The sequence below is a fragment of the Coregonus lavaretus genome, assembly GCF_964263955.1.
Source record: "Coregonus lavaretus genome assembly, chromosome: 36".
NCBI classification, from domain to species: domain Eukaryota; kingdom Metazoa; phylum Chordata; class Actinopteri; order Salmoniformes; family Salmonidae; genus Coregonus; species Coregonus lavaretus.
This window is the reverse complement of record NC_140023.1, coordinates 28,700,733-28,721,844: the sequence shown is the minus strand read 5'-3', so window position 1 is coordinate 28,721,844 and position 21,112 is coordinate 28,700,733. Positions and strand designations below refer to the sequence as shown.

The 21,112-nt window shown below is 43.1% G+C and overlaps 1 protein-coding gene across 1 annotated transcript in view; it reads left to right on the top strand.

Annotated features, from left to right (window-relative positions):
• Positions 1-19,011, top strand: part of wdr11 (WD repeat domain 11) — a 183,999-nt gene extending 164,988 nt beyond the window's left edge. The window contains exons 23-29 of the mRNA XM_084153095.1: positions 4,175-4,364; positions 8,099-8,194; positions 13,013-13,178; positions 13,784-13,881; positions 14,119-14,264; positions 14,765-14,849; positions 15,883-19,011. Coding sequence (XP_084009221.1) covers positions 4,175-4,364; positions 8,099-8,194; positions 13,013-13,178; positions 13,784-13,881; positions 14,119-14,264; positions 14,765-14,849; positions 15,883-16,077 — 976 coding nt within the window. The 3' untranslated portion in view covers positions 16,078-19,011. The remainder of the gene's footprint in view (positions 1-4,174; positions 4,365-8,098; positions 8,195-13,012; positions 13,179-13,783; positions 13,882-14,118; positions 14,265-14,764; positions 14,850-15,882) is intronic.
• Positions 19,012-21,112: the final 2,101 nt, after the last annotated feature.

Genomic DNA, 21,112 nt, shown 5'->3' with positions numbered 1-21,112 from the left:
ACGCTCTCCGTAGCCGATGTGAGTAAGACTTTTAAGCAGGTCAACATTCACAAGGCCGCAGGGCCAGACGGATTACCAGGACGTGTACTCCGAGCATGTGCTGACCAACTGGCAAGTGTCTTCACTGACATTTTCAACATGTCCCTGACTGAGTCTGTAATACCAACATGTTTCAAGCAGACCACCATAGTCCCCGTGCCCAAGAACTCTAAGATAACCTGCCTAAATGACTACCGACCCGTGGCACTGACGTCTGTAGCCATGAAGTGCTTTGAAAGACTGGTCATGGCTCACATCAACAGCATAATCCCAGAAACCCTAGACCCACTCCAATTTGCATACCGCCCCAACAGATCCACAGATGATGCAATCTCTATCGCACTCCACACTGCCCTTTCCCACCTGGACAAGAGGAACACCTACGTGAGAATGCTATTCATTGACTACAGCTCAGCATTCAACACCATAGTGCCCTCAAAGCTCATCACTAAGCTAAGGATCCTGGGACTAAACACCTCCCTCTGCAACTGGATCCTGGACTTCCTGACGGGCCGCCCCCAGGTGGTAAGGGTAGGTAACAACACATCTGCCACACTGATCCTCAACACGGGGGCCCCTCAGGGGTGCGTGCTCAGTCCCCTCCTGTACTCTCTGTTCACCCATGACTGCATGGCCAGGCACGACTCCAACACCATCATTAAGTTTGCCGACGACACAACAGTGGTAGGCCTGATCACCGACAACGATGAGACAGCCTATAGGGAGGAGGTCAGAGATCTGGCCGTGTGGTGCCAGGACAACAACCTCTCCCTCAACGTGACCAAGACAAAGGAGATGATTGTGGACTACAGGAAAAAAAAGAGGACTGAGCACGCCCCCATTCTCATCGACGGGGCTGTAGTGGAACAGGTTGAGAGCTTCAAGTTCCTTGGTGTCCACATCACCAACGAACTATCATGGTCCAAACACACCAAGACAGTCGTGAAGAGGGCACGACAAAGCCTATTCCCCCTCAGGAGACTAAAAAGATTTGGCATGGGTCCTCAGATCCTCAAAAAATTCTACAGCTGCACCATCGAGAGCATCCTGACTGGTTGCATCACCGCCTGGTATGGCAACTGCTTGGCCTCTGACCGCAAGGCACTACAGAGGGTAGTGCGTACGGCCCAGTACATCACTGGGGCAAAGCTCCCTGCCATCCAGGACCTCTATACCAGGCGGTGTCAGAGGAAGGCCCTCAAAATTGTCAAAGACTCCAGTCACCCTAGTCATAGACTGTTCTCTCTGCTACCGCACGGCAAGCGGTACCGGAGTGCCAAGTCTAGGTCCAAAAGACTTCTCAACAGCTTCTACCCCCAAGCCATAAGACTCCTGAACAGCTAATCATGGCTACCCGGACTATTTGCACTGCCCCCCCACCCCATCCTTTTTACGCTGCTGCTACTCTGTTAAGTATTTATGCATAGTCACTTTAACTCTACCCACATGTACATATTGCCTCAACTGCCTCAACTGGCCGGTGCCCCCGCACATTGACTATGCAACGGTACCCCCCTGTATATATAGCCTCCCTACTGTCACTTTATTCTATTGTATATATAGCCTCCCTACTGTCACTTTATTTTTTACTTCTGCTCTTTTTTTCTCAACACTTTTTTGTTGTTGTTTTACTCTTACTTTTTTGTTTAAAATAAATGCACTGTTGGTTAAGGGCTGTAAGTAAGCATTTCACTGTAATGTCTGCACCTGTTGTATTCGGCGCATGTGACCAATAAAATTTGATTTGATTTGATACAATCTGCTTCCTGCTTTTTAGGGAGAGGCAATATCTCTTTCTAAAAATGAAGCCAACTTTAGATCTTAGCTTTTAAACTAGCTCATCAGTATGTCTTTTAACCCCCTAAGGTCGCCCCTGCGGAAATCTACACTGAACAAAAATATAAACGCAACAATTTCAAAGATTTTACTGGGTTACAGTTCATATAAGGGAAACAGTCAATTGAAATAAATTCATTAGGCCCTAATGTATGGATGACTGGAAATACAGATATGCATCTGTTGGTCACAGATGCCTTTAAAAAAAAAGGGGGCGTGGATCAGATAACCAGTCAGTATCTGGTGTGACCACCATTTGATCAGGCTATTGATTGTGGCCTGTAGAATGTTGTCCCACTCATCTTCAATTGCAGTGCAAAGTTACACGTAGATGAGCTTCCCTAAGATGGTTTCTGACAGTTTGTACAGAAATTCTTCGGTTGTGCAAACCCACAGTTTCATCAGCTGTCCGGGTGAGACGATTCCGCAGGTGAAGAAGCCGTATGTGGAGGTCCTGGGCTGGCGTGTTTACACGTGGTCTGCGGTTGTGAGGCCAGTTGGACGTGCTGCCAAATTCTCTAAAACGAAGTTGGAGGCGGCTTATGGTAGAGAAATGAACAATTCTCTGGCAACAGCTCTGGTGGACATTCCTGCAGTCAGTATGTCATTTGCACGCTCCCTTAAAACTTGAGACATCTGTGGCATTGTGTTGTGCGACAAAACCGCTAATTCTAGAGTGGCCTTTTATTGTTCCCAGCACATGGTGCACCTGTGTAATGATCATGCTGTTTAATCAGCTTCTTAATATGCGACACCTGTCAGGTGGATGGATTATCTTGGCAAAGAAGAAATGCTCACTAACAGGGATGTAAATACATTTGTTTACCAAATTTAAGCGAAATAAGGGTTTTGTATGTATGGAACAGTTCTGGGATCTTTTATTTTAGCTCATGAAACATGGGACCAACACTTTACATGTTGCCTTTATATTTTGTTCAGTATATGTGAATTTGGTTGGGTCGCCCAAAAAGTACATATTGCAGCTTTAATGTATATGGCCTGATATCATCAGGTATGTCCTTGTTTGATAGCCTACGACATGTTGTTGAAATGTTGGAGCTTCTCGCGATAGCCTACTTCGAAACCAAATGGTACATAATCACAAAAGTAGATGGGTTTTTTGTTAAATTATCTTTTTAAACAAGAAATCAATTGAGTGAATTTGTAGCGGCAGTTATTTTTTTCTGTGAGCACTGAGCGAATTTCAGCGGCGCGGGGGAAAGGACGTGGAGTGCCAGAGCGATGTGCAAAGACCGCTTCTTGAGTGATGAGTGGGATATCCGACCGCTCAACTCCATACACATACTCTCGTCTCGTTCTTATCCAACTAATAGATATTGAGCTAGGTCGGGGAAAGACATTTTATTTTTTCCTAATGCCAATGACCCTGTTAAAAATCCAGTACGTGGTACTCGGTAACGGCCGGACGGCTCATGTGTTCTGTACGTCCAATCAAGGTGATTTGCGAACTTTCATAGACATTGGTGTCATATTGGCTTAAATATGATGGCAGGGAGATTTGAATTTAACATTGAGCTACAACCATTAGTGCTAAAGCTTTGTCTAAACTTAACTTTACACCCTCAAGCTTGCATAAACCTGCAAAAACGATCTGCTCTAAACTATGATTCATGTTTTTGTAACCCATTGTGACTGTTCTAAACCCACCAATTCCAAGTCTTTTCTTCCGAGGGTTCTTACACTCCCATTAAACTTTACAATAGTCGTTTGATGTTCTTGTACCCCTTTGTTAGTGAAAGGGGGTAGCCTAGCAACGGTTAGATATTGCACTGTGCAAATGTTTAAAAAGCATTTAGCAGAAAGATGAAGAATTGATGTGGGGATGGTTTCATGCAGAACGGGTCATGTGGTGCGGTCATTAGTGGTTGAGCCATTATTGCTACCGCTGCGCATGTTTCAAAACCCAGTGCAATCAGGGTCTTCATTAGGACACACCGTATCAGAACGTTTTGCAAATAAAAACAAGCATTTCTTATTGGAGCCCCAGGTAGGGCATCCCTGTTTCGGCCTGTTTTCTTCAGTTTCGTGCCTAGTGACTACGACCCTGGCCTAGTCAGAAGCAGCGGTGTCCACAGTTCGTCAGGTTTAACCAGTGGGTGCATGCCATTGGTTGTGTTCATAATGGCACACCCTAGCAAAAAAAAAAAAAATGTTTTGCAACAGAAAACAAAAACAAGGAGTTCCTTAATGGACACGCACAGGTAATCCTTTACTGTTTCAGTCAGTTTTATTTCGTTTGGTGCCTAATGAACACTGCCCTGGTTGTGTCCCAATGCAGGCTGTTTGGGGACGAGTCGGACCTGCAGTTCTGGACGGTGGCGGCCCACTATCTCCAGTCATTCGCCCAGGCCCGCCACCTCAGTGTGCCCGTCCCCGAGGGCCAGACCCCAGCCGAGGGGACTCAGGCCACCCCACAGGGCCACCTGGACATCTACCACGACACCCTGTGTGAGAGCTTCTACTTCCAGGTGAGCAAAATAATGGACGAATGGTAAAACGTTTTTTTATTAGGCAGTGTGCCTTGTCTAACACAGTGGAAGCTGGTTGAGGGAGAAATTGGAGAACAGGCTCATTGTAATGGCTGGAATTAAATTAATGCGAATACCATTCAATTCCAGCCATTGCAATCAGCCCGTCCTCCAATTTAAAGTGACACCAGCCTCCACTGGTCTAACAACTCAATGTGTTGTCTCTAGGAGGGATTTCTTCTAGTTAACGTCCAAGGAGGTGGGCCTCCGTGTGTGTATGAGAGTTAATGGTATATACCATACATTCCCACGGGGGGCCAGTATGAAAAATGTATGCACTCACTAATTGTAAATCGCTCTGGATAAGAGCGTCTGCTAAATGACTAAAATGTCAATTGGATCACAAAAAAAAAAAATTGGCCGAACTGTCAACACCACAGTTCGTAATGGCCCCAGACCACATTGTAATTCCTCTAGCAGACAGTCTCCTGTGACCTCAGCCATTCTACTGTGTCAGCGGTATTGACCAGACACACACACACAGTCACACAAACCGCCGACTGCCACTCCTCTCCCTTCCTCTCTGGGCCCTTGTTTGTGGTGTGCTCTGTCATTGGCAGTATCCCTTTGCCTTTGCAGACTGAAAAGTTGGACAGAGAAGAGGTGTGCCCTGAGAAACAATCCAGCAAGGCTGGTGGCTTTTTTCAACCTTAATTATTGATTGGATCCTCTCAGTGCGTCCCAAATGGCACCCTATTCCCTTTATAATGCACAACGTTTTACCAGAGCTCTATGGGCCCTAGTCAAAAGTAGTGCACTTGCACTATATAGGGAATAAGCTGCCATTTGGGATAAAAGAGGGTGAGGATTCAGGAGGTGTCCTAAATCGTTGTTCATTGATTGGCCTGTCTCTGTTATGTCTATCGCATGACTGGTTGACATGGCAACCACTTGACAACCAGACTCAGCTGTGATCCATCCGCTTGTCAGTTGCCAAGGTGATGGAGAATACTTTTTAATCAGAGATGGTGCATTTGGGTCTTGATGAGCGTCGCATTCTTCTGTCTGTCGAATGGAGATTTCGAGCAACATACTTTTTTTAGGGCCTAGAAATATCAATCTGGGATTGTACACTGAACAAAAATATAACCGCAACATGTAAAGTGTTGGCCCATGTTTCATGAGCCGAAATAAAATATCCCAGTAAGCTTCTTTCTCTCAAATGTTGCGAACAAATTTGTTTACATCCCTGTTAGTGAGCATTCCTCATTTGCCAAGATAATCCATCCACCTGACAGGTGTGGCATATCAAGAAGCTGATTAAATAGCATGATCATTACACAGGTGCACCTTGTGCTGGGGACAATAAAAGGCCACTCGAAAATGTGCAGTTTGTATCACAACACAATGACGTGTAAATTTTGTTAATTTCTCTACCATAAGCCACCTCCAACGTTGTTTTAGATAATTTGGCAGTATGTCCAACTGGCCTCACAACCGCAGACCACGTGTATGGCGTCATGTGGGCGAGCGGTTTGCTGATGTCAAAGTTGTGAACAGAGTGCCCTGTGGCACACAGATGCATATCTATATTCCCAGTCATGTGAAATACATAGATTAGGGCCTAATGAATTTCAATTGACTGATTTCCTCATATGAACTGTAGCTCTGTAAAATCTTTGAAATTGTTGCATATTGCGTTTATATTTTTGTTCAGTATCGTTCCATGTTCAAAGTGTTTTAACAATACTTATTATCATAAGTAATGGCATTGACACATAAACCAATTCAAAAAGCTTTTTCTTTTGACTGGTAGAAGATGCTCTACTCAATACATCAAATAGCCTTCTCAAATACATTAACAGTTTCACTAGAATAATCACTTCAATGCTTGAAAGCATAACAAAAAAGTCCTTTTGCACAACATTATTGTGTATTTGTCTGGACAACATCTGTGAGAGCGAGAGCCAGACCAGTTTCTCCCTTTTAAATGTGTTGAAATATGCCTCTCTGATTCCTCTATGATGCCATGCCCATGAGATGAAAGTAGACTGATGGAAGACTCCTCAGAGCACAAGTGCCGCTGGTACACTGTCCACTGTTCACTAGTGTCCAGTCATATCATTATATTCCATGGGCTGTATGGATCAAGCGTCTCAGAGTAGGAGTGCTGATCTAGGATCAGGTCCCCCACAATGTTATTCCTTGTTATCTAAAAGGCAAATCTGATCCTAGATCGGCACTCCTACGCTGAGACACTTCAGCTACATGCCCATTGCCCACCAACATCAACATGAAGAAAATATCATCTGCGTACTTACATCAGATGTGATAAGCTTTCAGTCAAAAATACATTTGTCAGAGCATTCCAACATCACAATAGCATGAGCCTAATGAGAGGACAAAGTCTATGCCTATGGAAGGCTTTTGAAGCTACTGAACAATAAGACAAATATACATGTTTGTGTGTGGTTTTATGGCCAAAGCAGTAGGTTGACACAGAATGAATCACTGAATTGAATAAAAGCTCTAGTAAACATTTGACATTTTAGTCATTTAGCAGACGCTCTTATCCAGAGCGACTTACAATTATTGCATTCATCTTAAGATAGCTAGGTGAGACGAGAAAACATCACAATCGTATCAAGTACATTTTCCCTCAAAAAGTAAAGACCGACATGCGTAACTACCTCCCCAGTGTTTAAGTAAAACTGCCTACGAATACTAACAAGCAGTGGAGGCTGGTGGGAGGTGCCACAGGACGATGGGCCTGTCATGCCAAATAATGTCCCCCGGCCAAAAAGTTTCCCCCTCTGCGTCACAATGGGATCCGATAAACTATTAGCGTCCGTTGCTATATCAACGGTGTGATGACCTAATGATTAGAATTTTGGAGATCATTACAGCATAAATTACATTATTTTCGTCATCGCTATGCAAACAAAGCAGATTTCCGCGACAATTTTGCTGTTTAAACAAGGTTTAGCTAATAAAATTAAAACATTACTTCGAACTACTTTTGGGTACATTGTTAACATTACAACATGAAATCCATGTCTTAAACATTGCTACGTTTCGGAAATGGTAAAGAAAACGTGTAATCTGCTTGACACATTAAAGTTACTTACCTTACAGATAATGAAGTCAGCTAATTTCCACTCCATTCATATGCAAATCCGTTTGATTCATACACTGGCTTGTCTGGCTGTCATGTTTTTATTTTTAACCTGCCCTTCCCTTATCTACACTGAATTAATATAATTTCAGTTGTCCTCTTATGATTCATTTTTTTCTATCTTGCATAGCTCATTAGTACATCCTTGTGGTTGAATATATATGTATCTATTGTAGGTCCTAGGGTACAACAATGAATAATGTGGAACAAATAAATACCATCAAAAGATACCTTATAACTTACAATAATGGTCACCTTGTGAAACAGCTATGAAAACCAACCTGGCAATATTTAAGATTTTAATACATAAACATTGATCTTTTTTACAACAGTTGTGTCATTAATGTATTTTCAGATTTTTTTGTACGCTCACATGGCAATCATAGACTAAAATACTGAATTCTGGTGTGTGGAATATAGAGGAGGTGGTTGCTGTGTGGGTGGGAGGTTCTGCCTGTCACTTGAATCTGGATAAGTAAAGGTTAAATAATCATCTCTCGCATCTCTTCACCTCTTTCGCTCTCCATCTCTCCATCTCGCTCTCTGTGTGTTGCAACAGAGGTTCCAGTTGGAGCGAGTCCATCTACAGGAGGTGAAGAGGTCCAGTTATGACCACACCAAGAAGTGTGCTGACCAGCTCCTCCTGCTGGGACAGGTTAGTACTACCTACTTTACTCTACTGGTACAGGCTTCTGTAGAAGTTGTCAAATGCACACACACAAATACAATATACTGTATTCTTTCTTTCAGACTAAATCTCTTTTGCACACAAACACTTGTACACACACACGCCTGAGCGCCCACAATACACATGCAGGAGAACATATACTGCATTCTGTCTTTCGTATGAATATCCCTCTCTTTCACACACAAAGCATTTACAACGCACACACTGTTCTTTTCTCCCTCGCTTACGCTCTCTCTCTCACCGCCTCTCTCCCACTCTGAGTGGAGCCTGATGGACGATGAGGGATGAGTGTTGTGTTGCTCTGTTCCTCTCGAACACCCCTGTCAGTGGAGGATGAAGACGCGCCACTAGGGCTATTACGGTGACCGTATTACAGCCACACCGGCAGTCACCAGTTATGACCGCAGTCAAATGCTACGTGACCGTTGAGTTACGTTAACTAGGCTACTCCAAAACTGCGCTCTGTATGAATGGCGCCAATCGTACCACTGACGGTCATTAGTAGCCTACCAAACTTGCTAAAGGCCCTCAAGTTGCTAATGGCCTGGTACTCAGCGCTCTATTGTCCCTCTAATCACTCTGACATCAATACAAATATAATCTAAAATCAAATCAAACACTTCATGCCATTTGAATGCATTTTAGATGCGAGGCAAAACATTAGCTGGTTGATAAGCTTAAACAGGTTAGTAACATCTGAGGTTGGAGCGAAAACCTTCAGGAGGGTAGCTCTCAAGGAACAGGGTTGGAGACCCCTGGCATTCAGAGTTTCAGCGGAATATCACCTGTCGCGCAGCGAGAGCCAGCTCCTAAAACAGCTTGTTGATGCGTGGAATGAAATGTGTTCTTATAAGCCCAGTCATTGCGCAACATTTCTATACACTATAATGGAAAACTGTAATTTATACAGTAATGTTGGGTATTATCAACAGTAAAATGCGATGTTTTACTGCAGCATACTGTAAATGATGCTGCATTATGGTACATTTTGTGGGCGGGGAAAGAATTGCTGAATTTCAAATAGTACTATAATTCCACCCCACAGAATACAGTACCGTATCTTTGGAGTGCCAAAACCTTTGACCACTAGAGGGCGCATGGTATTGTTTTTGTCACATTAACATATTTTGATGCATGCCTTGTAAGAGGCTATATTTGTTGCACCTGTGAGAGAGAATGCTGTACCAATCTGACTCCTTTGTGCTTATTGTTCCCCATCAATTTAAAATGTACAGTGCTTTCAGAAAGTATTCATACCCCTTTACTTATTCCACATTTTGTTGTGTTACAGCCTGAATTCAAAATGGTTTCAATATTTTTATTTTCTCTCCCATGTACACATAATACCCAAATAGTGACAAAGTGAAAACATGTTTGTTTGAATGTTTTGCAAATGTATTGAAAATAAAATACAGAAATCTCATTTACATAAGTATTCAAACCCCAGAGTCAATACTTTGTAGAAGCACCTTTGGCAGCAATTACAGCTGTGTGTATTTCTGGGTAAGTCTCTAAGAGCTTTCTACACCTGGATTGTGCAGCAGTTGCTTATTATTATTAAAAATGATTGCTCTGTGCTTAGTTCCATTCCGTTTATGTTTTATCCTAACAAAACTCCACATTCAATTACGATTAAAAGCATACCCATAACATGATGCAGCCACCACTATGCTTGAAAATATGGAGAGTGGTACTCAGTAATGTGTTGTGTTGGATTTGCCCCAAACATAACACTTTGTATTCAGAAGAAAAAGTTAATTGGTTTGCCACATTTTTTTTCCAGTATTACTTTAGTGTGATGTTGCAAAAAGGATGCATGCTTTGGAATATTTGTATTCTGTACAGGCTTCCTTCTTTTCAGTCTGTCAATTAGGTTAGTATTATGGAGTAACTATAATGGTGTTGATCCATACTCAGTTTTCTCCCATCACAGCCATTAACCTCTACCTGTTTTAAAGTCACCATTGGTCTCAAGGTGAAATCCCTGAGCGGTTTCCTTCCTCTCCGGCAACTGAGTTAGGAAGGACGCCTGTATCTTTGTAGTGACTGGGTGTATTGATACACCATCCAAAGTGTAATTAATAACTTCACCATGCTGAAAGGGATATTCAATGTCAGTTATTTTTTTTTACTCATCTATTAATAGGTGCCTTTCTTTGCAAGGCATTGGAAAACCTCCCCCCTGGTCTTTGTGGTTGAATCTGTGTTTGAAATTCACTGCTCGACTGAGGGACCTTACAGATAATTGTATGTGTGGGGTACAGAGATCAGGTAGTCATTCAACAATCCTGTTAAACACTTATTGCACACCGAAGTGAGTCCATGCAACTTATAATATAATAATAATAATAATATGCCATTTAGCAGACGCTTTTATCCAAAGCGACTTACAGTCATGTGTGCATACATTTTTTTGTGTGTATGGGTGGTCCCCGGGGATCGAACCCACTACCCTTGGCGTTACAAGCGCCGTGCTCTTCCAGCGGAGCACATTTTTACTCCTGAACTTCTTTAGGTTTGCCATAACAAAGGGGTTGACTAATTATTGACTTGAGACATTTCAGCTTTTCATTTTTTATGAATTTGTAAAAAGAAGAAGAAAAAAGTATTCACACCCCTTGACTTTTTCCACATTTTGTTGTGTTACAGCCTGAATTTAAAATGGATTAAATAAATATGTTTTGATACTGGCCTACACACAATACCCCATATTGTCAAAGTGGAATTATGTTTTTAGACATTTTTACAAATTAATTAAACATTTATTGAGTCTAAGTATTCAACCTGTTTGTTATGGCAAGCCTAAATAAGTTCAGGAGTAAAAATGTGCTTAACCAGTCACATAAGTTGCATGCACATTCAACCAAAAGATCAGGGAGGGTTTCCAATGTGTCGCAAAGAAGGGTACCTTAAGGTAGATAAAAAATTAAAATTAAAATAAAATATCACATTGAATTTCCCTTTGAGCATGGTGAAGTTATTAATTACACTTTGGTTGGTGTGGCAATACACCCAGTCACTACAAAGATAGTCATCCTTCCTAACTCAGTTACTGGAGAGGAAGGAACCCGCTTAGGGATTTCACCATGAGGCCAATGGTGACTTTAAAACAGGTAGAGGTTAATGGCTGTGATGGGAGAAAACTGAGGATGGATCAATAACATTGTAGTTACTCCACAATACTAACCTAATTGACAGATTGAAAAGAGTGAAGCCTGTATAGAATACAAATATTCCAAAACATGCATCCTGTTTGCAACAATGCACTGAGCAATCGGGGGAGAAGGGCCTTGGTCAGGGAGGTGAACAAGAACCCGATGGTCACTCTGACAGAGCTCCAGAGTTCCTCTGTGGAGATGGGAGAACCTTCCAGAAGGACAACCATCTCTGCAGCACTCCACCAATCAGGCCTTTATGGTAGTTGCCAGACGGAAGCCACTCCTCAGTAAAAGGCACATGACAGGCCGCTTGGAGTTTCCAAAAGGCACCTAAAGTACTCTCAGACCATGAGAAACAAGATTCTCTGGTCTGATGAAACCAAGATTGAACTCTTTGGCCTGAATGCCAAGCGTCACGTCTGGAGGAAACCTGGCACCATCCCTACGGTGAAGCATGGTGGTGGCAGCATCATGCTGCGGGGATGTTTTTCAGCGGCAGGGACTGGGAGACTAGTCAGGATTTTAGTTTTAGATGAACGGAGCAAAGTACAGATCCTTGATGAAAACCTGCTCCAGAGCGCTCAGGACCTCAGACTGGGGTGAAGGTTCACCTTCCAAAAGGACAACGACCCTAAGCACACATCCAAGAAAACCCAGGAGTTGCTTCGGGACAATTTTCTGAATGTCCTTGAGAGGCACAGCCAGTGCCTGGACTTGAACCCGATTCAACATCTCTGGAGAGACTTGAAAATAGCTGTGGAGCGACGCTCCCTATCCAACCCGACAGAGCTTGAGAGGATCTGCAGAGAAGAATGGGAGAAACTCCCCAAATACAGGTGTGCCAAGCTTGTAGCGTCATACCCAAGAAGACTTGAGGCTGTAATCGCTGCCAAAGGTACTTCAACAAAGTACTGAGTACTTATTTTATAAATTTGCTAAAATTTCTAAAAACCTATTTTTGCTTTGTCATTATGGGGTGTTGTGTGTAGATTGATGAGAAGGAAAAAAATGATTTAATCAATTTTAGAATAAGGCTGTAATGTAACAGAATGTGGAAAAAGTCAAGGGGTCTGAATACTTTCCGAATGCACTGTATGTGTGGAAGTCCGGAGATGCTAAACATGTTTATGTTAACTACTGGTCAATTACTCACTGGTCCGTAGTACATAGCCACCATTCTTTACCTGATGAAAGGTAGAAATAATTACTGTTTTTCCCTCCTCTCCTCTCATTCACTCTCTGCACCTCTTTTGTTTGTTCTTTATTTGGATCCCCATTAGCTGACGCCTTGGCCCTAGCGACCGCTAGCCTGCCTGGAGTCCACAAAATAAAGACATTACCAACATAACAGATATGCCCAAAAAACATATGAAAAACTCTGTAGATTTTGCAGTTGTCACAATGGACAGCGGTAGACATCACAGACATTGAACAAAGGACAGTGAGACGAGAGAACTCAAAGAAACACAATACTTCTGACACGATCCCTATTTCGACTTCCCTGTCTCTCTCTCACAGTCTTTATCCCCAATAAAGAAATGAAAACAGTTGCAAGGTGTGGGACTGCCTCCTTGAAAATAATAAATCATCTTAAAACATTTTTCTTCACCCGTCTTCTCTCCCTCAGACGGACCGAGCGGTGCAGTTGCTGTTGGAGACTAGTGCTGACAACCCCAGTTACTACTGTGACTCGCTGAAGGCGTGTCTGGTGACCACCATTACCTCCTCAGGGCCCTCCCAGAGCACCATCAAACTAGTGGCCACCAACATGATCGCCAACGGCAAGCTGGCAGGTAACTGGAGGCCATAGAATTAAATATAACTCAAGTTTATAGAAGGTTTATGACATCTGCCACTCTAGTATTGTATTTCTAAGATACCCTTCCACAGCACCATCAAACTGGTGGCCACAAACATGATCGCCAATGGCAAACTGGCATTGACTGGTGGCCATAAATTTAAATAGAACACTAGTTCCATTAAGTTTTATGATGTCAGTCACTCAAGTATTATACTGAATATCTACGCTGGTGGCAACAAAGATACTATTGTTTCAACTGTGGTACCATTGTGGTGTATGCCATGGGCTCTTCCTACCTTGGCTCTAATACCCAGACCAGCCTAGGCAGAGCCTCTGCCATTGCACACCCCCACCTTTAGTTCTATGGAGTAGGTTGAGTGTATTATTATGCAGTGTATTATTACCCTGGTCCCCTTCTGCAGCACAGCAGCTCACATAACAGGTAATTTAACTCCACAGCCCATAAAAAAGTCATTGTAGCGCAGCTATAGCTGCCCTTATTAATCAATCCTCAACCCACCGTCATCTCGCACACTTCATCACTCTCTCTTTCTCGCTCTCTGTCTCTCTCGCTATCTCTCCCTCTCCGTCCGTCAGAGGGGGTGCAACTGCTGTGTTTGATTGACAAGGCTGCGGACGCATGCCGATACCTGCAGACTTATGGGGAGTGGAACCGTGCTGCCTGGCTGGCTAAGGTAACTTATCTTTCACGCATCTGTCCATCATCATTATCCCATCTAAAGTATTAGGGCCAGAGAAACTCTCAAATCATATTGCTGGGCTGGAGTCAAGGAGATGGTTAGTTGCAAATCAAAGCGTACAGTAATATAAAATGTAGTTGTCAGTGGTAGTTGAGATAATGGAATGGAAATGATAACTTGATCTCTTATGTGTGCCTCTGTATGCGCGTGTGCCTGCAAACTGTGTGTCAGGTGCGTCTGAACCCGGCAGAGAGCTCAGACGTGCTAAAGCGTTGGGCAGAGCACCTCTGCTCCCCCCAGGTCAACCAGAAGTCTAAGGCCATCCTAGTGCTGCTCTCCCTGGGCTGCTTCCATAAAGTAGGAGAGATGCTCCAAAGGTAACCGTAACAGCGTCTCTCTCTCATGTTCCCCCATTATCAGCTCCTTTGGGACTTTATTCAGCTTTTTGCTCCGCTTTGTGTTATCCATCACTCTTGATCTCCAAATTGGTCCTCCTTTTTTATCTCCAACTCTTGTATGCGCACAAAAACACACTGTCACTGTCTAGCTTTGAGCATTTGCAAAGGTGTGGTGGTGCTCTCCTACCTTGCTTCTTTCTCCATGTTCAATATTGATCTGCTCTGTGTAAGTAGACCTGCTTTCTCAGTGGCAGCCTGCATTTTAATGTGCCTCCCCATGACACATCTCAAATGAAATTTGAAAGGTATGTGGCTGGCAGGTTGACGTGAAGCTTCAAGAGTAGAGACATAAAAGTTGTTATGATGCATACCTCTCTCTGAGTTCTCTCAAACCGTCTCTCCCACCCCCCTTCCTCTCTCTCTCTCTCGTATCTCTCCCTCTCTTTCTCCCATCCATCCATCTATCTGAACTGTGACAGCATGAGGTACTTTGACCGCGCGGCGCTCTTCATTGAAGCCTGTCTGAAGTACGGGGTGATGGAGGCCAACGATTCCACCAATATCCTTTCAAAGTCAAGACCTCATGAATGGCTGCGCTATTCAGGCTATTCTCAATCTTTCTCAAAAAGTTTGTCTAGTTTAATACTACAGCAGTCTGGAACAGATTGGACTTACCTTTATAGTACAGTGCACATGCTTTATTTTCTTTACCTGAAGAGTGGACACCACACTACCTTTTGTACTTTGATGTTTTATTCAGACAGAAAAGAGGGAGATTGATGAATAGGTGAAACTGTATGAAGGGTTGAGGCGGGGATTGAACCCCAGTCTCTGGGGTTGTGGTATACAGTATGTGCAGAGTGTTAACACTCAACTACAGGCTGAACACTTCACATCCTTTATCCAACCAGATCTTACTGTGCTTTGGGGGTTGTCTGGTTCTTGTGGCTAGCACACTTTATTTAGCAACTTCAATTCACTGTCCCTCTTTAAATAGCTAGGTTAGGCTACCTTCTGTCCAAGATTTTACATTTTACATTTTAGTCATTTAGCAGACGCTCTTATCCAGAGCGACTTACAGTTAGTGAATACATATATATATTTTTTTATACTGGCCCCCCGTGGGAATCGAACCCACAACCCTGCCGTTGCAAACGCCATGCTCTATCAACTGAGCTACATCCCTGCCGGCCATTCCCTACCCTACCCTGGACGACGCTGGGCCAATTGTGCGCCGCCCATGAGTCTCCCAGTCGCGGTCGGCTGCGACATAGCCTGGATTCGAACCAGGATCTCTAGTGGCACAGTTAGCACTGCGATGCAGTGCCTTAGACCACTGCGCCACTCAGGAGAATCAGAGAACTCGAGCACAGAGAACAAAAACTCAGGTTGAATAGAAAAATGTATCCTGGAGTTGCATACCCTGCTAGGTTAGCCCTATGGAGTAGTCTGCTGTGTGTCTATTCCATGAGTAATCATGAGTGAGAGGAATCGAAAGTGTTGTTGTGCAGAAGGTCCTGGGTTCGAGCCCATTGATGGATTTTATTTGATACCATTTCCAAGGGTTTTCTCCTTGACCTATGTGTCTCCACATAAGCTGATCGGGGCTGCGTTCGTGGACTACGCCCGACTGCTGCGCAACCTGGGCCTGAGGGAGAGCGCCGCGTTCTGGGCATCGCGGGCAGGGGGCGCCGGAGAGCAGCTGCTGGAGGAACTCTTCCAGGGAGAGGAGGCAGTGCCAGAGGCTGTACCCGGGGAGGAGGAAACGGAGGGCCTGGAGAACACCGAGTGACCCCAGGGTGTGGAGGAGAGGAGAACGGAGGAGTTGCCCATAAACACAGATCTACGATCAGCTAACTCTCACCCCCTCCTAATCGTAGCCATTACAGGTGAAAAATGCAAAACTGATCTTGGATCAGTGTTCTAGGGGCAATTTAGGGGGAGAGGAGAGGAGGGGAAGTGTCTGTCACTGGAGTGTGCCATGTCTGTGAATGTGTTAGTGTGTGTTCTGATTCATCACGTGATCAGTGTGCATGTTGATTTCTCCCCCCAGTGGCAGGCCAAATGGAACCACACACACTCGCACAGCTAATGCATCAATTTATGGTTATTAAGAACAGATTAAGAGATTATAATCAGTTTTTGTTGATTCATTTGAGGTTTTTAATGGTCTGTTAGCTTTATTTTGTGTGTTTCTTAATAATCTGACTTCTGTGAAAGATTCTATCAATGTTTGCTGACTGTCGATGTACTGTTTTTACCGTTTAAAGCAGTTAAAAGTGGCACAACCTTTTATCCTTCAACATTCTGTATTATGCACACCCTTTTATTTAATGCTGGTGTCAGTGCTAGCTCACAAAAATGTGACTGAATTACATTCCAAATTAATGTTTAAATGTTAGAATGTTTTATTTAAACAAATGTTTCTTTGAATGACATTAAGGTCCAGTATTTGTCCATTCCCTGTAGCTCAGACATGAAGCAAACTAATGTCCCCGACAACCCACACAGTGTATCTGACCTGGGTTCAAATACTATTTGAAATCTTTCAAATACTTTCTGTGTTTGTTTTAGTAGTATTTGAGCCCCGGTCTTCCGTGTAGTGACTGAGAGTAGGTGGTATAGAGCAGCACTATTAAGACTGACCGAAGCCTGTCATAGTTAGCACAGGGGACTGCATTCATCAACCTGTCCCCGCATTACAGATGAGACACTGAAGAGGCTCTTCCTCTAGTCTAGTTAGCCAGGCTAGTTTTCGCTAACATACACAGTATATTATACCCCTACACAGAAGAGAGGATTTGACCACTGTTAGCTATAAGGGCTTCATGGTGAATATATAAAATGTGTGCATGAATTTTTCAACGGTTGGATTGCAGATTGATCTCCAGCTTTTTCCTATGAGGACATAAGATGTCAGTTTTGTTGTGTGTTTTCTGATGTGTAAAGTATGACTGTCTCATAAAATATCTGAAAATATCATGTTTAACAAATAATTCTAGTGGACCAGAAAATACAGAATCAGCATGAAGTTGACTGCTGATCTGTCAAGTCCTCCCACATCAGGAGCATGGCATTGGCTGGTACCAGGCTCAGGACCAAAATGAGCCAATCAGCAAGTACTTCCTGTAGCCTACTGTAGGGTTGCACTCTAAAGGATCCACAAACTGCATTACACAATCTGTATCTTAAGTATCAATAGGCTAACCCAGTCTAACCACTGACTCACACCCACATACCAAAAACTGTATAGCTCTTAAACCACTCACCAAAAACTACAAATCCCATGTCAACTCTTCCGTATAGGCGGTTAGGAGAGAGGCTAAAAGATTATGTTTTCCCCCCTTGCCTCGGCTGTCTTGTTAAACGTCAAAACTATTAAATAAATTTAATTATTTAAAAATATATATAATACAAAAATATATATGTGAATGATGTACATGAACAGTAATTCTGTGTTTAGTAGCACTTGTATTATGTTTTCTTGTTCAGAAGCGATATTGTAACTAAATCCATGGGAACTCTGTGTGTCATTCTGTTGCCGAAACACGTTAGTGCTGTTCTAGTCTGGGATGACATTGACCACCCCAGGCAATGTCACTATGGTAACCCAGGCCTATTTTGGGGATTACACAGGTTAAGTTCCCACATATCCATGTAATGTAGTTTCAGTGTGTTTGGAGTTTTAGTTTCCATTATGCCTGAAATGGACTAGAGTCTAAACCAGGGTTCTTCAATTCCGGTCCTGGAGGGCCGAAACACCTCTGTTTTTCATCCTCTCCTTCTAATCAGGTGCTAATTCAGACCTGGGACACCAGGTGAGTGCAATTAACTACCAGGTAGAAATAAAAAACAGAAGTGTTTCGGCCCTCCAGGACCGGAATTGAAGAACCCTGGTCTAAACCATAGAAATATAATCTATTGTTTACTACTTCTATGTCCCAAATGATCCAATCAGTTGATATGATAGTTTATTTTGATCTAATCATGTCCTACAGTGTTGTCAAAGTAATATTGGCCCCCATTGTACCCCTAGCCTGGTCCCAGATCTATTTATGCTGTCTTGCCAATGCTGACCATAGGAGTTGGCAAGACAGCGCAAACAGACCTGGAATCAGGCTACTGTACCCCTTCCTTCTGGTGTCTTTTAAAGTAGATTTGAATTAACAACTGCTGCTTTGTTTCATTTTGTTGTTAAACTTTACAGAACAACTGTCTGCCTTTAAAGGGTTAATTTAGGTGACTTAGTCGTTAACTACATATAGAAAAAAATCTGCATTATTTTGTTTTGATTGAAGACAATTTATAATTGTGACGTGTCAAAAATTTGAAAAGCTTTGCCTTTTTTTCTTGCTGTCGTCTCATAATGTTTACACTGAGTGACCCTCACATCCGCTTTGAGCTTTATAAATCGTGTTCTGAAAAAAATACAATATATGGATAGCAATAAAAGCATTTAAAGTATCTATCTAAATTGTATCTGTATCTCTCTATCTGACCACACGAGGGCACTGTTGCACTATGAGCGAGAAAGTGAGTAGAAAAGCGAATCAAACAGCCATGGACAGACTGGAATACCGTACTTTTGGGAAATCCCTTTAGTACATTAAATCAAATGTTAATTCATTTATTTAAAAAGTCTAAGCCGTTGGGGGCGGGGGGTCTAAGCTGACATATGGAATTGTTTTAAGGAGGTCATACCATGGATCGTTTAGCTATTTGATTTTGAATTTTAGGAGCCCTTTATGTATAAAAAATATATATTTAAATTATTTGATAAATGTTTTATTTGGCCTTTACTAGCCCATAGAAATGGCCAAAAAAGACAGTCCAAAAATAAATCACAAGGAATAAGGTTTTGACGTGTCTGTCCTATAAGGGGGTTTAAATGGTCTTGGTTGATCGTCACCACTTCCCCGTAGCCCCCCCCCCCCCCCCCCCCTCCCCAACCCCCACCGAACCACCTTTAGAATAAATTTCTGTTCCTCTTTCCTGGCAAGTGCAGAGCTGTTGCATCCAATCCAATGTCAAGTTTGTACTGTTGCCTTCTCTCTAGCTCTCTCACCTCAATTTATTCAGTCATGCGCATTCTGTTGCTTCTCTTTCCTGTGAAACAGAACAAAGAAAGAGAAGAGAAAAAAAACAGTCTGAAACAAAAGGTCTTTGGGCCACACAAACAGCCTGATTGTGTGCTGCTGTTTAGTGCTTTAAATAATGTGGCTGGGTATGGGTCCCATCCGTTAGACCTGGGCTTAGTCCCCAATGGTTACCTATTCCCTATCGTGCACTACTTTTGACCAGGGCACATAGAGCACTGGTCAAAAGTAGTGCACTATGTAGGGAATATGATACGATTTTGGACGCACCCCTGGAACATCAGTATGCTGTACGGCCTAACAAGGCTGGGCCTGAGCCACAGCTAACCTATTCGCTACACTGTTCCTCTGTACCTCCAGCCAGACTGGTCCTGTATTCACCCTGACATCCCCGGTACACCCTCCCACCGCCATTTCTCAGAACTGCTCAGATCCATCTCCCATCCCTCTACCACCCTGGATGTGGCCCTTCTTTCTCTTTCTTTGTCGCTTTATCTCGCTCTCTTTATCGCTTTCTTTCTTGCTTTCTCTCCCCTTCTCTCTCTCTCACTCAGCTCTAAAACAGAGAGCCAACACTTGCTCCTGCTCCACACAAAACATTGAATTGGTTTTCAGTTTTTCTTAGTTGGTTTCCTGGAAGACTTGTTTAGTTCCAGAGAATGAAAGAAAGAACATCACTCCCTTCCTCCTCTCTTCCTTCTCTCCCCTTTCACCTATTTATGCCTCTGCCTTTCTACAAAGGCTAGCAGATCCAATAGTTCAAGTCTAATTTGCTCAGCTGTATACAGTCATTGTTCCAGACACTATTGCATTTTTATTTTTTATTTAACTAGGCAAGTCAGTTAAGAACAAATTTGTATTTACAATGACGGCCTACCCCGGCCAAACCCGGAAGACGCTGGGCCAATTGTGCGCTGCCCCAATCACGGCCGGATTGTGATACAGCCTGGAATCGAACCAGGGTCTGTAGTGATGCCTCTAGCACTGAGATGCACTGAGATGCAGTGCCTTAGGCCGCTGCGCCACAGTATTTATTCAATACTCGCTCAGTCATGACCATGGTCTTCCATGACCATGGTGAATACAGTGTTACAAAGATGATTTGCCCAATGAGTCCCACTGTGACGCCGGCGCGATTTGGACTTGAACCCCTTTTAAACATTGTTTAGGGGTTCTACCATTGGACTTGTCTATTTATTCAGCATCCGTTGGTACCAACCATTAGTCTGTGTGATTAACGGGGGCTGAGCAAGAGCGGTGTTGGTGAGACAAGGGGGGATCCTGAAGGTGCCCGGGGCCGGGTCTTTTTACAAAAACATCTGTAGAGTCCGGATGGTTTGAGCTACAAACTATTAAAAGCTATCTATGAAAAGCTGACTCACAAACATGCACATGTAACATGCTTTGCTCTATGACGCCCACAAGCTACACAAGTCGTTAGAAGGTAAGGGGTTTGTCTACATAGAAGATTATAGGAAATCCAAGGACATATATGACCGACCGGCTCGAATCGGTCTTATGTAGCAACATTTGAATTATTATTTAATTTTTTACATTGGATAAAAGTAGAGACTCAGAGCTAGAAAGTGGTATATCATACACTACAGTTGAGGAACAATGGGAAAGTAATTCTGCTTAGAAAGTTGATAAAGTTGTAACCCCACTTTTGAGAAAATGGCCTTAAATGTTTTGGTACACCTACTGGAGCGTTCTTCTTTGTCTACACCCATT